Source organism: Arvicanthis niloticus, chromosome 19, assembly GCF_011762505.2.
Source record: "Arvicanthis niloticus isolate mArvNil1 chromosome 19, mArvNil1.pat.X, whole genome shotgun sequence".
NCBI classification, from domain to species: Eukaryota; Metazoa; Chordata; class Mammalia; order Rodentia; family Muridae; genus Arvicanthis; species Arvicanthis niloticus.
Window position 1 is genome coordinate 33,489,536 of NC_047676.1, and position 16,656 is coordinate 33,506,191.

At 39.3% G+C, this 16,656-nt stretch overlaps 2 protein-coding genes across 2 annotated transcripts; one reads left to right on the forward strand and one right to left on the reverse strand.

Annotated features, from left to right (window-relative positions):
• The first annotated feature begins 3,700 nt into the window (after positions 1 to 3,700).
• LOC143435062 (coiled-coil domain-containing protein 152-like) lies at positions 3,701 to 6,619 on the forward strand. Its single transcript, XM_076916136.1, has 3 exons — positions 3,701 to 3,853; positions 5,574 to 5,660; positions 5,904 to 6,619. The coding sequence occupies exons 1-3, from the start codon at positions 3,701 to 3,703 to the stop codon at positions 6,024 to 6,026; spliced, it is 363 nt and encodes a 120-aa protein (XP_076772251.1). The 3' UTR covers positions 6,027 to 6,619.
• Positions 6,131 to 16,547, reverse strand: Selenop (selenoprotein P). Its single transcript, XM_034523390.2, has 5 exons — positions 16,386 to 16,547; positions 12,441 to 12,656; positions 11,569 to 11,781; positions 9,382 to 9,499; positions 6,131 to 7,542 (listed from the first exon to the last, which is right to left on the reverse strand). Exons 2-5 carry the CDS (start codon positions 12,641 to 12,643, stop codon positions 6,946 to 6,948), a joined length of 1,131 nt encoding a protein of 376 aa, XP_034379281.1. The 5' UTR covers positions 12,644 to 12,656; positions 16,386 to 16,547; the 3' UTR covers positions 6,131 to 6,945.
• Positions 16,548 to 16,656: the final 109 nt, after the last annotated feature.

A 16,656-nucleotide genomic window follows, 5' to 3' on the forward strand; every position in this document is an offset into this window, starting at 1 on the left:
GCCTTGCAGAACTTTAACATCAAAGCCTGGAAAGTGACTTCAGATAGGATCATGTAAGGCAGACATTGACGTGCTCAGATACACCCTAAAACTGAAGACACCACACATGGAGTTACGGGATTTGCAGTTTGCCCTCCTGGGCTTTGGACTTGCTTTGTTCAGTGTTTCCTCACTATGTTCCCATTCCTAGCTTTTAAAATGGTAGTGTATATCCTGTGCCATTGTGTGTTTGAATTATATAACTTTTAAATTAAATAAGAAATTGCCTTGAGTCTCAGAAAAGATTTCAGACTTTTGAGTAGTGTTTGAGTAGCACTGAGTATTGGGCAGGCTCTCTTCCCACTCTGTAGAGCTCTCTGTGGCAGATGTCCCATGGCTCTATCGTCTTTGGGTCTCCACTGTAACTGAAAGGTGAAAACCATGTCCAATGACTGCATTTTCTACCATTGCGGCTTTATGCAATGGCCTTTCAGAGCTTTCCTGCAGCTTCTCCAACACTGCTGCACAGTCCCTGGCCTTGGTGGCCCTCTAAAGCCACAGAGGAAGAATCGCAACACATCCTCACTTGTACTCACGCCTCCAAAGCCAGTTCCATGTGGATGACACTACTAAGTTGAGAGCTAGCTTGGGATCTACTCTCAGCCCTGGAATCATATCTGCAGCAGCTTCCTTTTTAATATTTTAAAAAATATGTATGGATGTTTTGCAATCATATATATCTGTGTAATATATGCATGCACTCCCTGCACAAGACAGTGTCAGATCCCGAGGAACTGGAATTACAGATGGTTGTTAGTTGTTAGGTGGGCTCTAGGAACTGAAGCTATGTCCTGTGCCAGAACATCAAACACTCTTAACTGGTGAATCACCTCTCCAGGCCTGGTAGCTTTTTATAAAATCCAGTTCCTCTTAGGCCTCATCCTTTTACAAGTTGAAAGCTTAATTGTCAAGGGGCCTCTGTGCTAATCTCCTTAACACTTCTTAGTGTTCTTTTCCTCTCCAAACTGGTTTGGTTTTTTTTTGTTTTGTTTTGTTTTTTTGCTGCATGTGCTCTTTTTCATAATAGACCTGCATAAGGGAAATCAGTAGCAACCGTGCCACATACCCAACATTATATAGTCTTGAAATTTCCTTCATCTCAGGGCACAGGTAGAGAACAGCCATTTTCTTTGCCAAAATATCACATGAATGGTCTCTAGCTCTGCTGCTGATAAAGTCCGTGTTTCCCTCTTAAACCTCTTGAGCAGGGCCTCTACAGTCCACACCTCAGCACTATCTGTTTTTTAGGTTTCTACTGGGGCAGCCCATTAAGTTCTGCCTACAGCATTCAATTGCTTTTCTAGTTCAAAGTTCCAGGCTTCTACATATCTCAAAATATCATCATGGTTAGAGTCAGCACATGCTCTCTGGTATTAGCTTCTTAGTAAGTGATTAGTAATGGTTTTCTGCTGTAGTCAAATACCATTACCAAGGCCACTTATAAAAGGCTGAGTTTTTTGGCTCATGGCTTCAGAGGGATAGTAATGTCCACAATAGCAGCAGATAGCCAGAGCAAGAAGCCAAGAGCTCATGTCTTCAACTGCAAGCACAAAGCAGGCAGAGTGAACTGGAAGTTCTCCACCCTTGATGTACTCCATGCTGCAAGACTATACTAGCTCCCCACACAGCACCCTCAGCTGGAGGAAAAGTGTAAATAAATAAAAAATGTAAAAGAAAAGTGTAAATACCTGAGCCTGTGGGGTATGTCTGACTCAAACCACCACAGGCCTCAAGACAGATACTCAGAGAGGAAGATATTGGATATATTAGGGAGTGATTGCCTATTTCCTGCTTTTTCTTTATATTATACAAGAAGATTCAGCAAGAGCAAGACTATTGCTTAAGGGTGTATTATTTGACAATTTTGTCAGTGTAAGAAAATCTGCAGTGACTGAAGGTTTCTGAGAAGGCAATAGCCATGACAACAATTGTATTTGAGTGACCGACATGGCAGCAGTGGCTTTGGGATCTTGATGTAGCAGTGACAGTAGAGAGTTAGATGTATAGTCCACCGGGGCAAGTGAGATCTTAAACTAAGTCATGGAGGAGCTGTGGGTAGAAGTCCCTTAGTGGTGGGTTTATGTGATCTGATTAGCTCTTAATAAAATAAGAGATTTTCTTGAGGCTCCCATCCTTGATGGTGTGTTATTAGCAAGAATAAGAAAGCTAAGAAAATAGGAAATCTGATGAAGCATAGAGATATGATGTTGATTGGGAAAGAGGCCTGATCATTTGGAAAAGTCCAGCAAGGACTTGCAGGTTTGCTTTCTAAGCTAACAATGCAAACCTGGGTCCCTTCCCAGCCACTGCGTATCTTTTTTTTGTAAGCTATTTTTTGCTTAAGAGCACAAATTATTTAAAATACCTTTGTATTGCAAATACTATGCAATACCTTATCCAAAATACATTAAAACTACCCTATACACCCCATTTTAACATATGATTTGTTAATAAAATTTACTTTCTTAAAAATCATTTACTTAAAAATAAAAAAATGTAAGCACATTATAGCCTCAGAGGTTTAGTTCATTATAATTATATAATTATATACATGGTGGGTACGTGGCGACTGGCAAGCAGGTGCTAGAGCAGTAGCTGAGAGCTGTATCTGGATCCTTTGTTAGAGACACTGAGCTTCACAGGGGCTTTAGAGACTTAGGTGGCACACTTCCTCTAAGAAGGGCACCCTTCCTAATCCTTGCGTATAGAGCCATTCCCTGGTGACTACACATTCAAATATATAAGTCTATGGGGTCCACTCTTATTCAGACCACCACACCACACATGGATGTGCTTTGCACAGTCTAGGGTACTTACTACATGCACACAAATGATAAGCTAAGCAGCCAGGTTTCCCATTAAAACCACAATTTAAAATGACCTCTGGGTAGTGGGCTCATCATGCACCTCTTGTTCCTTTCTTCTGAGATAGAGCCAGCACTTCTCTCAGCAGCTCTCGTTTCCTGTAACAACTATACCTAGCAAATGACTTTTATGTGTGGCTCTGCCTTAAAGATAACATCCTGAAAAAGGCCTCTCCCATCTTAGGCTCATCCAACAAATTTGATTAACAATTCTCTCACCTTTTGGATGTGAAATGTCCCCCACAGGCAAACATGTTTGAACACTTGGTCCCCAGTTGCTGTTGTTTTGAAAGATTGTGGAACTTTTAGGAGGTAAAGCCTATCTGGAGGAAGTGGTGGGAAACCTTGAGTTTTATAGTTCAGCCCCACTTGTATTATCTGTCTGCTTTCTGGTCCACTGAGACCAACCAGCTACTACAGACCGATTACCACAGAGCCACCAAGGCTGTCTTCTCCTCATGGTGGCTTGAATCCACTCATACCATGAACCAAAATAAAACTTTCTTCCCCGAAGTTGCTTCTTGTGGGTATTTTGTTTCAGTGATAGAAAATGCAACTGATACAAATTACCCCCAAGCTGTCAGCACGTTGCCAGGTTTCTCCTGTATCGTCCCAATCACAGTTGTAATTAATGTCTGCCTCCTACCTAAAGTAGAAATTCAGTGAAAACATGCAACACATGTAGTTTGCATGGCGTGTTTAGTATAATGCCTAGTACACAGGTGAGCATAAACATGTTGAATAAGTAAATGTAAAATTCAAGAAGTGAAATCACGTAACTTTGAACTGTTAAGTAAATGAATTTGTTTCTGTTTTATTTAGTTGAATTAAATGAAGAAAATCACAAGGAACTAATGGCAAAGAAGGAGATGGAAATATCAGAGTTAAATGCAAAATTGAGAACTCAGGAGAAAGAAAAACAAAGTGAAATACTCAGACTACATTTAGAAGTAGGTGCTTACAAGTCAGCTAAACGGGAGCACATTCCTTAGTGTAAACCGTGCTTTGTTATTTCTTACTGTGATGACATAAATTTCAGACCTAAATAGAAGACTTTCTCATTCTTCAGCAAAAGCACTGCTCAGTCTACTGGACATACGCTTCCCAGTGAAGGTCCTAGCTTCCAGGAAGGATGTTGCTTCTCCTAAGAATGGAGACAGCTCAGGAGTCACCTGATCTTACAGTCAAGTCTATGCAGGCAGCATAAGGCCACCATCCCAGCATGGGAAGAGTTCAGGGAATCCTCAGTACTTCTCTGTCCCCAGAAGAAACCATGGAACCCTTTTGTTTTCTTTGGGATAAAAACAGACAAATTTCTCCATAATATATTCCTATGAAGATATATATTCAGGAGGCAAAATTCCTTTGAGACATTTATAAATGTATTTTAAATAAGTGTATCTCATAAATTTTCTAGTTCTTTACTCTTTTCAATGAGCTTTTCAGCTATGTGTAAGAATCACAAGGATACTGAGCTTTAACAGAATACTTGTCTTTTGCATTTTTTCTAAATTCTACCAAAATGTCTCTTTTTTTTTAACTATTATGCCATGGCTTCCACCCATCTCTACTTCTACTTTACATTTTGCAAAAAATTCACAGATCTTAATTTATATATATATATATATATATATATATATATATATATATATATGTGTGTATATATATATATATATGTGTGTATATATATATATATATATATATACTATTTGCTATGCCTAGGGTACTTGTTGGGAGTCTGTATGTAACAATTTGGGGCAGAAGCAGGGATATGCTTGTTGCTTCAGAGGAACTTTGCTGTTGCTATGGCAGCCACTGTGCTGCTGTACTGCTGATGCCACATCCTAGTCATGTATGTCCACAGAGCACTGGATGGCCCACTGACACACAACAGGCCATATTTCAAGATGTACCACCAACTTGTAAGCTATCTTAGGAGTTGCGTTTGATTTGCTATCTGGGCCTTGTCACTAGTCTAGTCTGATTATCCTGTTTGAATAGTACTCAGATGTCTTTACCTATCTTCCTTAATAACTATCCTTTCTCTCCTTAAGCCAGAACACAATCTCATGGAAAGTTTATTCTAGTTTTCTCAGATAAAGATATTGGGAAAAATCAACCAATCAATTAATTAATTAATTAAAAATGGCTTATGAGAAAAGACTAAATCTTTTAATTTGACTCAATTTAATTTTTTAAAAAAAGACTGAGTTGACTAAATCACATCCATATTCTAATGTTTGGCTTCAAAATTTGAAAGACATGAGCTTTTCTCTTAAGTCTGTGGATCATACTGTTTTACTGACAAAAGTACACCAATTGTAACATGAAAATCTTTTCTGACTCATGGTCAAGCACATGACTCACACGGAGGGCTGGGGAGAGCAGTGGTGTTTTGAGGAAAAGTCCTGTGCCACCGGGGGAGATAGTGCTGGCATCTGGCCTTTTATAAAGCCACCACAGCCACTTTAACCCCACACTTAGCTGACTCCTGTTTGGATGATTCTTGTTCTTTTTTCAAAATGTTTCATAAAGACTTTTCTGTATGTAAGATGAATTGTGTTCAGTTACAAAATACATAGCAAAGGTATACTCTTCCTGTAGAAACATTATTCGTAAGTATTAAACTGTAACACCCTTAATAACTTTCTCTTTTTGAATTTGGTTTAGTTTGACACTAAACTAGCAAGAGCTCAGACTAAATCAAAATCATATCCAGACGCAAATCATATTTTGCCGCAAAGTATCTACAGAAGGGTACGTGCATTTTGTCTCATAACTATAACTTTAGTAAATTAATTGTCTTAGTATCTTCCTATAAAAATTACCTAATGTTTATTTTAAATATATTAATTATTTTTGTAACCTTATAGTAGTTTTTCTCTTTAAAATACACAAAAAAATGAAATAAAAATACAAGTGTTGTGATGTGTTTTATAGTTCATTATACTTAGCCTTACTTCTAAGTCACTGTGACAAACTTTTCTCTCCTTCGTTTAGAAGCTTCAGCATCTTCAGGAGGAAAAGAGCAAGGAAATTGCAAGTCTCCAGAGCACTATCCGAGACCTAGAGCAGCGCCTCGCAGCCTCCAAAGACACGCGCCTCACGCGGAGACGGTTTTGAGCAGAGCGCTTAATGCATTAGCTACAGCTTAGGGTTTTTTTTAAAGACATTAAAAATTCACTTCTATTTTCAATGTGAGCATGATGAACAATAACGATACATACTTGCAAGCTTTTTAAATTGCATTTATTTTGATAAATCTGTACTGTAGCCAATTAACTCTGTACTCCATTCTTGCTTAATTGTATTAGCCATAAAAGAGTTCAGGTTCATAGGATTTAGTTTCTCTATTAAACCATCATTGATTATGGAAATACTGTCTTAAGCAACACGCAGATTAACACCATGCTTTTCTTCCATTCCATCTTTCCAGACAGTCGCTCACAACTCAGAAGAGTAATTCAGCATTAGATGAAGAGAACAAGATACACAGATATATGTAGTGAAACTCAAGCTAAGAGTCTTAGAGATAAAAAAGATAAGTAGATAGTTAAAATGTAGTCTGTTAAAGATTTAATTGGTTTAAAATGTAAGATTAGAAAGACAAAGTTTCTGTTGTTTTGTGAGTTTAAGTAAAGAAAAAAAAACTGGAAAATATGTCTTTGTTGTTCTTTCTCCGTTCTTAATTACGAGCTATCCAACAGAAACCCCTAGGTCATAGTTTACGTTTCTGTTCTCATCAATGTAACTAGAACACTGGAAAAAGGAAAAAGAAAGACATACTAACCAAAGGCAGCAATCACTTTTCAGTTGCCCCATTGTACAAAATCTGATTTGGATGAAATGTTTTGTGGCATAAAAATTTTAAATTTTAAAAGCCAATATGGTAGATTTCTCTGTTTGCACAAATCCAATTTCTACCACTTTTAGTTCACTGATTAATTAAATGGGTTGTAAACATTCTCGAAATGAAATTGTGTCTTTAGATGGAGTTGGGGAGAGTATACTTTGTTTTAAATATTTAGTTTGAATGTCATATTCACTTCTTGGTCTTATTATCTCAGCTTCAGTTGGGGTTGGCTTCTGTGGGGCTCACAGGCTGACTGTGTCAGGCAGCTGGAGGAGATCTACACTGACAGGATTCAATGACTTTCTCCTCCGCGAAAAGCCCCTGTCAGCTACATAAGGATGGGAGGTTTTCGGCACACTGTCAAGTGATTGCAGACCCTGACTTCTCAAATATGAGGTGGCGGCAATGGCAGCAGCAGCTACTGGTCACTGCCCCAGACTCCGTAGACAACTTACACAGGAGCTGGTTGATGCATCCCTTTCGTCAGAGCTTCCTTTGGGCAAGTGAAAGGTGCAAGCCTTCACTTGCCCCCATGTCTCAGCTCTCTAAGTGACCCTGCCTATGCTGGCCCTTGTGCTTATGGCGGTGGTGCAAGCCTGAAGGAGGGACAGTTGCCTCAACATCTAGTGCCCCTGGTTGCTGATTCTCTGAAGGCTTACTGCTCCCAAGATGGTTGTGCCCGTGTTTGTTGTGGTGTTTGTGGTGGTTATGCGCCTCTGAGGGCTCCGCGGTTTTACTCGAAGTAGCTGAGGACACATTTTTACAGAAGTCTTCATCTTCAAGACTCTGGAACAAATTTATAAATCACTTATTAATGAGCTTATAGAATTACCATGAATGTATGAACAAATTACTTGTAGAGCCAACCTATGTTATTCCAACAAGTGAATTGGGATACACTTGGCTAGTTGACCAATGAAAAAGAGCCTGATCCTAGTATCAACATGTACAATTTTTATAATAGGATTAAAGAAGCCAAACTATTACATTTCTATCTGAAAAAATCAAAACTTTGTCAACTGGCTGAGAAAACTTACATGGTAATGAAGTCAGCCAAACAATTCAGCATCTTAACATCGGTTGTGCTACAAGTCACTTTTCCAGCCTGCCATCTGATCTAATCCCATTTTCTAAGGCTAAATAGCTTCTCTCTGACAACTCAAAAATGTCAGTAAAGACTGACAACCTTCCATTCTGTAACATGTGTAAGAAAATGTGTTTAATTTCACCAAAGCTTTGGTAATGTTTGACAGTTCTGTTGGGTAAAAAATGGCATCATGGCCTACTTTAATTGACAGCAGTTTTTTTCTCTCTTGGTTGAACAAATAATGCATCATATCAATTGATGGCCTCTGGGAGACAGCAAAACAGAAAGGTTCCGATCTGATGGAGACATCAGGCTATGTTATTCTTGTTTACAAATAGTTCATAAGTTTTAAGCCTATTATGGGAAGTATTTTTTTCCTTTTTATTTCAATAAGGCTGTGCATATTTATAGCAGGCATTTCCACAAGTGCAAAACCAGAAGTAATCCCAAAATATGAAAACTTAAACCTTAATGGCACTAATTATTTAGTGTCAGTTCAACTGTAAGAGCTTTATTTGCAACCCAGTCTCCTCATCTTTAAAATCTGAAAATAGCTCTCGCAGTTTTACAAATATTAAAATGTCAAAGTGATATGATTCATGTAGCCTGCCAACAAAATTAATCGATTGCTATATAAATTCAGAACATTTTTTTAAACCTGAACTTAAGTGTTAACAATCTGCCCAAATTAGGAAATACTATTTAAAATTATTTTCTCTTAAGTATGAGAGAAAAAAATTTTAGCCAATAAAAATTAAATTTTTATAGAAATATTTACATGTAGTACTTCTCATAACAAGAAATAAATGTTTTCATGGTTATTGGACAATATCAGTAAGTAGTACACATTTCTTTTTCATGGGAGTGTAATAATTCAACTTACAGGATGGAAAAGAGGATAGCTCTTTAGCAAAGCTGGTTGTCCTGAATTCTTGACAAATTAAATAGTTATCTAGTTTCAATTCCCTGACAGGTCACAGCACAGATGAGCTTGCTCTGCCCAGGTTACCACCGTCTTAATATTTTAAATGTCGACTAAATTCTTCAAGCACTTATCCTTCCATGCAACAACATTCATTAGTAACTGGTATAGTGATCTACTTGGGGATTTTTTATTATTTTTAAATATTTATTTTTACTTTATGCAAATGAGTGCCTTGCCTCTGTGTATGGAGTGCACTGCATCTGTGCCTGGTACCCTCAGAGGCCAGAAGATGGCACTGGATCCCCTGGAACTGGAATTCCAATGGCTCTAAGTTGCTGTGTGGGTGCTAGGGACTGAACGGGGTTCCTCTGCAAAAGCAACAGGTATTCTTAACCACTGAGCCACTTCTCCAGTCATGGTTTGTTTGTTTTGAAAGCCTTTCTAGATAAAGGCATCAATATGAATCTTGAAAATACATTGTAAAGTGTGTTACCCAACAGAAAATGTACATTTAGATTTTTCCTTTTATAATAGATGGTGAACCACTTATTTAGACAGATTTTTAAAGTTTTCTCCTTATCCCCCAGTAAAAGCAATTGAGAAAAATACCTACCGTGAGAGAGCAGTTTCCGCACCTCTTCTCACAATAAGCGATCTTGATGGCTTCTTCCACATATGGGAATGTCAGAAAGGAGTAAGGCAAACCAAGGTGATACACAAGACGGCCACATCTAAAAGGCAAACACAAGGTTACTACTGTAGTTTCTGTACTGTGACCCTACTAGGGCTAGATTGTGTCAGGTACTATAGGCCTAGACCCTTCCATGACTTTAATAGATTTCCTTGAGTGCAGTCTACAAGTGAGTTTCCAGGATGTATACCAGGTCAGATTATAGCAAAAACACAGAGTCTAATCTTAGTATGTTGAAATGGTATACATGCCACTAAATAATTTTTTAAAAATGTGTAATGACTGACTCAAATACATATTTAATTTTAATTTTATATTCTGCCAGAGACTAATCATGAGACCTTTTCATAACTGCTTAGGTAAGACAAATGTCACAGAAGCAGAAATCATAGCACAGCAAAAACAGTATCCAAGTTTGGGGCAGAATCTTATTTATTTATTATTTTGTAGTGTAGGAATCAAACCCAGGCCTTACATATCCTATTTAAGTACTCTGTCAGTGAGTTACAGCCTCAGCCCTCAAATTTTTTTTTTAAGGTAGACTCTTATAATGTGATTCAGCTTAGCCTTGAACTCACTGTGACATCTAAGTTAGCCTGAAACTCATGCATCTCCTGTCTACTGAATATCACAAGTACAGGCATTGCAGCTATCTAACACTTGCATGCCCTGTGCTCACAAGCTCATTTATAGTCAAAGAAACATTCCTGACACAATAAAACCTTCAGTAAAATAATAATAGAATTATGATTTGACATTCTCAAAAATGGTAAGGCTGAAATGTCCATTTTTACTGACATTGTACCCAAAATACATATCTTTATACGAGTGCCAAAGTGTTGTGCTTTACTACTGACTACGTTAGTTTAGAGGCCTGAGAGAATGAAATGTAATGATAAAATGATATTTAATGTGAGGCGAAGTAAGCATTCAGCCCATGTGGGGCCAGAAGAAGGCAAGCGTCAGCTAAGAATGTTTTATAGAAGACAATATATGCTTTGAAATTCTCTAAAAATATGGATGTTTTATTTAATTATAGATTCCAAAATAAATTTGTGCATATCATACTCAAAACAGTTATCGTACTTAATTAAGAAAGGCAAGCATATAGCTGTAAAATTGTCAATTAATTTGGACACAGACAAGTGTGGTCATCCATCTGCACAACATTAAGAACTATGTGTGTTATGCAAATGGATTCTTCCATTTATTTGTCACAGACGCAAATGTACACTTAGTTTTCTATAACTAGTGGAATGGTGGACTCATATTTAACTCAAAAAAAGTCATTCAAAACCATAAAAATCAGCCGCTTCAGCAAATGGAATTTGAAATTTGGGTGCTTGATAAGAAAACAAAGTGTGTTACTTAAATCCTTTACTACTAAATACAAATCAGGAAAGAAACACATGAGAAGGTGTTGCAAACATCCAAGGGAGAAGTAACAGGAAAGTCATCTGAGGGGCTGACTGTAAAAGACTTAGAAGCTGGTGAAGGACTGCAGTTTCTTAACACCTGCCTGTCACAGTTTTCTGAAGGTCAGATGGCAGCAAGGCCATCCCCCAAGACCATCATGTTCTACAATACAAATTAGCAGATAATGGGTAGCGCTGGCCTCCCTGCAAGACGCACAGAAAGACGTCTAAACGTCTGAAGAGTAAGTTTCAGAAGAATGCAATTGGTTCCTATTTGAATCACCGAATTTAAGATGTCTGTGACTATAACTATGGAACACATGTCTTGGTCTGGGGTTCAGTTATTGTATTTGAATTTGGTACTTATTTCAGTTCACGAGGCTATATGTGGTCATCGTGGTCAGACAATAGATGAGCTCATTTTTGCAGAATGTTCAGTGTGAAGAGAAGGAAAACTGGATCCCTCTGAATAATACAAGCATGTACACAGGAGGAAGGTGTAGGAAGAAGAAGGAGAAGGAAAGGAGCTGTGGAGACAAACAGCAGGGTAGTGTCTGTCACCAGGTGGAAACTGAAAGTGTCTCCAAAAGTAAGGAATCCCATGAGACCACGAAAGGTGAACTGTGGCATTCAGCAGTGAAAAAGACTGTGCAGGAAAAGTAAATAAATAGGAAGGGCCCGGAGGACAGCTCACCTGTCATATATGAGGAAGTCATCTTTGTTTCCATTTAAGAGAGTCCAGACATCTGTGTCATGTTCTTCTTGTCTGTAAACAACAATGTGATCTGACACCTGCTTTTTAAGATGTGCGTGTTTTAACTGGGAAGGAGGTCCTTGGTGATTAACAACAATATAGGAGATGTTAAAGTATCCTTGGCTCTCTAGTTTGATTCGCAGGTCTTCCAGTCTAGGGAGAAAACACATAAAATAATTGACGATGTTTAGTTTGTTTATCTGTTCTGCCATCTGCACTGTTTTTCCTTTCTGTGAAGCTCTCATTATCTTTAGCTGGCTGTAATTTGTCTTTGTGTTATAAGACTGAGCCTTTTACAGTTGTTTAAAACTTGAAACTTAATGATAAATTCTTGCATGAACACGAGCTCCAAATTAGATAAATCTAGATTCACTTTGCACATATACAGAATGTTATGCAATTAATATTTGGTGGGTGAGTCAACCAATATTTTTTGTTTATGGTTAAATGATGCAAGACCTTTTATTAGCATTTTAGCATTTAGTGTGTGTGCTGGCTGGCAGCCTTCCTCTGCTTCTTAAAGTGTCTGCTTCATTAATAAGAGAACATGTCCAAAGCCCAGGAACCACAGTAAACATTTTGGTAGTACTGTATATATCCATGATGTGTGTGTGTATGTATGTGTGTGTGTGTGTGTGTACATATATAATATGCCTTCCTCATCTTTTCATCAGATGTGTGCTATACAAACATACTTGTCTTCAAAAGCGTTATTTAACTACTACATTATTCTATTTGTATTGCATTTATATTTATATTTGTATTTAATAACCTTTCCCTAAAGAAATCCTAAACCTTAAAAGATTACTTACCTGGAAGCCTGCAGAAGACACAGGTATCAGCTGGCTTGAAGAAGAGCAACCACTGTCACTGTGCCCTCGGAGTTTAGCATTGGAATTTGATCTCCTATGTTCCAGGATGGAGCTTTCTCACAAACAGGGCTTTGGCCTTGGCTCTCTGATCCTCCATAGGGGAGGAGACAGAGAGCCAGGGCAAGCCCTAGGCTTCTCCACATTGCTGAGGTTGTCCTATAAAACAAGAGATGGAGTCTTCATTGATAACTTCACAGTCATTACTACAAATTTCTTTAAACACAGTAGGTACAATGCTACTTATTATAACATAGCTTATGGATTCTATTTCCATTTTGTTAGGCTTATTTCGCCATTGTCCTCAGCCTCCTTCCAGTAAATGTTTCTGTAAACGGGAAAGTGCCAGCTAAAAGGCAGAGGAATGGTATGATCGGCCAGCTACCTGCAGCATGATACAGTATTTCCATAAGAAGCCTGCGTATGACAATGTGCCTGATTAGACAGCCAGACCCCTCTCTGGGAGAAAACACATGTTCAGAAACACCTTCCAACTGTAGTGCATGGTCACAGAACATTCTGCAAACACATTCTGACACATTTGAGATGCATTGAGCTCTGTCTGCTTCGTTCTGTCCTCTGCCAATCTAGGAAATGTTAGTAGCGAACTCTGCACAAAACTGAAAAAAAAAAAAAAATCAGCCCAGAAAGAGAAGTGAGGGCATGGCAGTGGAGACCAACACAGGGAATGTGGTTCATGGTGGCCCTTAGCTCTTCTTGCATGAAATCTTTCTGTAAGTGCCAGGGGAAAGGCAGACAGTAAACCATGGCTTCAAGCTCAAGCCTTTCACATTTATAAACATCTTGGATACATTTGATATTTTTGGTGTGTTAGTCCTCCATACCTAGTAACATGATAATGTACCATTTGAATCTCTTCAGATAGAAGACCACCTGCCTTGATATTGTCACCACACTCATGATAAGTGTGACCAAGAGAGGAAAATCCTAGCCAAGGAGCAATATGACAAGTCGTTGCTCTTGCCCCACCTAAGACTCTTTCTCCAGTATTCTACAAGCCAAAAAGAAGGTAGTAGTTAATACTGCTGCCTTCATGGAGCTCCTGTGACTAGAGAGAACATTCTCAGATAAAAAGATGCCCCCTCTCACAGGAAAGTTAAAATATTAAATACATAACGAGAAATAGGCCCCAAACTTGAGCCGCCTCTCTCAGAATTTTTTAAAGGTAAATTCAGACACATGAAAAATGTGCAAAAATCCTGGAGAAGGAGGGAGAGGAGGAAGAGGAGGAGGAGGAGGAGGAGGAGGAGGAGGAGGAGGAGGAGGAGGAGGAGGAGGAGGAGGAGGAGGAGGTCATCCACACAGCTAACTCGGTCAGAGTCATTTTGACAAAAGAATACAAGAAGTCAGGTGTGGTGGCTCATGCCTGTAAAGCTGACACCAGAAAACTGAGGCAGAAGAACACCTCTGAGTTCAAGAATAGTATGGCTATAGAGTGAGTTCCAGACCTCTCTGGAATATAGAGTAAGAACAGGCCTCAAAGTGTGAAGTGCTTCTGAATACAAATTTAGCTGGTCACATCACACCTGTAACCCAGCATTTGAGAGCTGAGGCAGAGGAATCTCAAGTTAAAGGCCATCCTCAGCTATACATAGAGACAGCTCTCGCCAAGGAAAGATAAGGGCCTCACTGAAGAAAAGTCAGGGAGCTGGGTATAATGGCTTATGTTTTTAATCTCAGTATTCAGGAGGCAAAGGCAGTTTTATCTCTGTGAGTTCAAGACCAGCCTGGTCTAGGCAGTGAGTTCCACAACAGCCAGTGCAGCTTGTGAGACCCTGTCTGGAAAAATCAAACCAAAAAGAAAGAATGAAAAAATAGGAGAGAGGAAGGGAGAGGAGGAGGGAGGGAGAGAGGGATTGAGGGGGGAGGAGGAACTGGGTGTGGTGTGTACACCTTTAATCTCAGTGCTGGGAAGACAGAAGCAAGTGAATCTTATATAGTAAGTCTACATCTAACAAGGTCAGGGCCAGCCAAGGTCACACTGTCAGGCGATGCCCAAGAATGAAACAAGACGAGAAAATATTCCTTTTAAATCGGCTTCAGCTATTTGTACTAACACATTTTTAATTCTGATGTTTAATCTGGGAAATTCCTTTAGGGTGGTATTTACAATAATAACGGGCTCATTCTTATATGGGTCAATTAGTGGGTTTTGCTAGAACTATAAAGACAAAAGGGAAAAACTTAAGCACATTTCCAGAGGCCAACTGGGCCTTGGAATATGTATGCTACTACCCTCTCTGCGGTTGAGGAAACTATGACTTGGAGAGACTTTGGTGCCTTCTCTAAGACTGTACAGGTAATAATCCACAAGAGTGGATTTAAATTGGTTCTGCCCAATCCGAACCATAGATCTCTCAGCTACCAGGGTATATTGATAGTTTTTAAATATATCACTTTGCAATAACTATAACAGCCAATTTTCTATATGCGCTATGCTCTGGGAGAAAAAAAAAACAAGCTATTCAGTTTCTTAGAAAGTCTAGCTTTTACTATTCAGTTTCTTAACAGAAAGTCTAGCTTTGCCGGGCAGTGGTGGCGCACGCCTTTAATCCCAGCACTTGGGAGGCAGAGGCAGGCGGATTTCTGAGTTGGAGGCCAGCCTGGTCTACAGAGTTCCAGGACAGCCAAGGCTATACAGAGAAACCCTATCTCGAACAAACAAACAAACAAAAGAAAGTCTAGCTTTTATTTGTTTCCTAAACTAAATTCATGTGAAGCTCTGGCCCCAATCTCTAACACACACACACACACACACACACACACACACACACATCTCAAAACACTAAACTAAAAATTCAGTTTTTATAAAACCCCAGCATGAAGACACAGCCCTTGATACTCTGCCATCAAGTAGACATTTTCAAATGGCTAAATGATGAACATAAAGAAGGCTACCTTCCTCACCCATATTTCTAATGAAAAGAATGATCTGGAGGTGACCGGGAGACTGGTGGGGGGGAGGGGGATGGGTTTCCACTTGCAGATTTTCCCATCATTAATCAATAGGCTGCTTGACTTTGCTTAAAGTTTCCTTTATGAAATAAGCTTTGCATTTTAACTGTAACTGTCAAAGAGCTGTTTAAAAAAAAAAAAATGAAGGCGAGTAACAAAATTAGATCCAGTAACAGCTGGACAGTGGTTATAGCCTTTGGTTATAGCCTTCAGTTGCAAGCCTAGGTTAGCTGTCCCTGTTCAGAACTACATTTGATTGCACCCCCATTAAAAGGAAAGCACACATGCTCTTTGCCACACATCCTCTCCCTCTGAACTTCAGACCAGCGTTTTAAAGCCCCTCATCTACCTTCAAGCTTTCACTGTCTACTTAAACTCACAAACTCCCACCAAAGGACCACCTGCAACACCGTTGCACTGCCTAAAAGCCCCGACTTCTGCACTGGTGATGGAACCTGCGTCCTCCCGGCTCTTTACTCTGAAACTGCCTCCGATTTCCCTGGACATCTCCACAGTACTGTAGGATGGGCCTATGTCCCATCTCTGCTCTTGAAAGTCATTAGCTTTTCCTCTTGTTTGTCCCCACTCTAACCTTTGGTGGGAAACACTGGGATTTAATCAGATAATGATGCCCATATGACACCACTGTCTCCTGCAGAGAGAATCAGCTACATTTTCCATTGCCCCAGCTTCCCATGAGCACAGAAACCAACAACAATAAAATCATAAAATTAAAAAAAAAAAGTTAACTGTTCTTCCCAGACACTTCTTGTTAATTTTTTATATATTTAAAAAAAAATGCTTTTTAATGTCTTTTAGTCATCTTTGTACTAAGCCTATTTTAAGACGGGGAAGAAACATTTTACCTCAGAAAATATTTTCCCAACTCTGAAAGAACCAAGTCCTACTTACGCAACCCCTTCGGACTAGTTTGCGTCCTCTGTCCCTTTGCTTTAGTTAGGGCAGCTCCACAAAGCCACGGGCTGACACCGACATTTATAGCCCTCTTGTTTACCTCGCCCTCTGAGGTGCAGTCCAAAGTTCGGTGCTCCCTCCTGCAGCGACCTTGCAAGCGCGGCAAGCCACTGAACAGATTCCGATAGATCACGAGATCACCACAAGGAGAAGAAAGTTAACAGGACAGGCCTTACAGAGGGAAGAAGGACGGGTTTTGACGAGTACT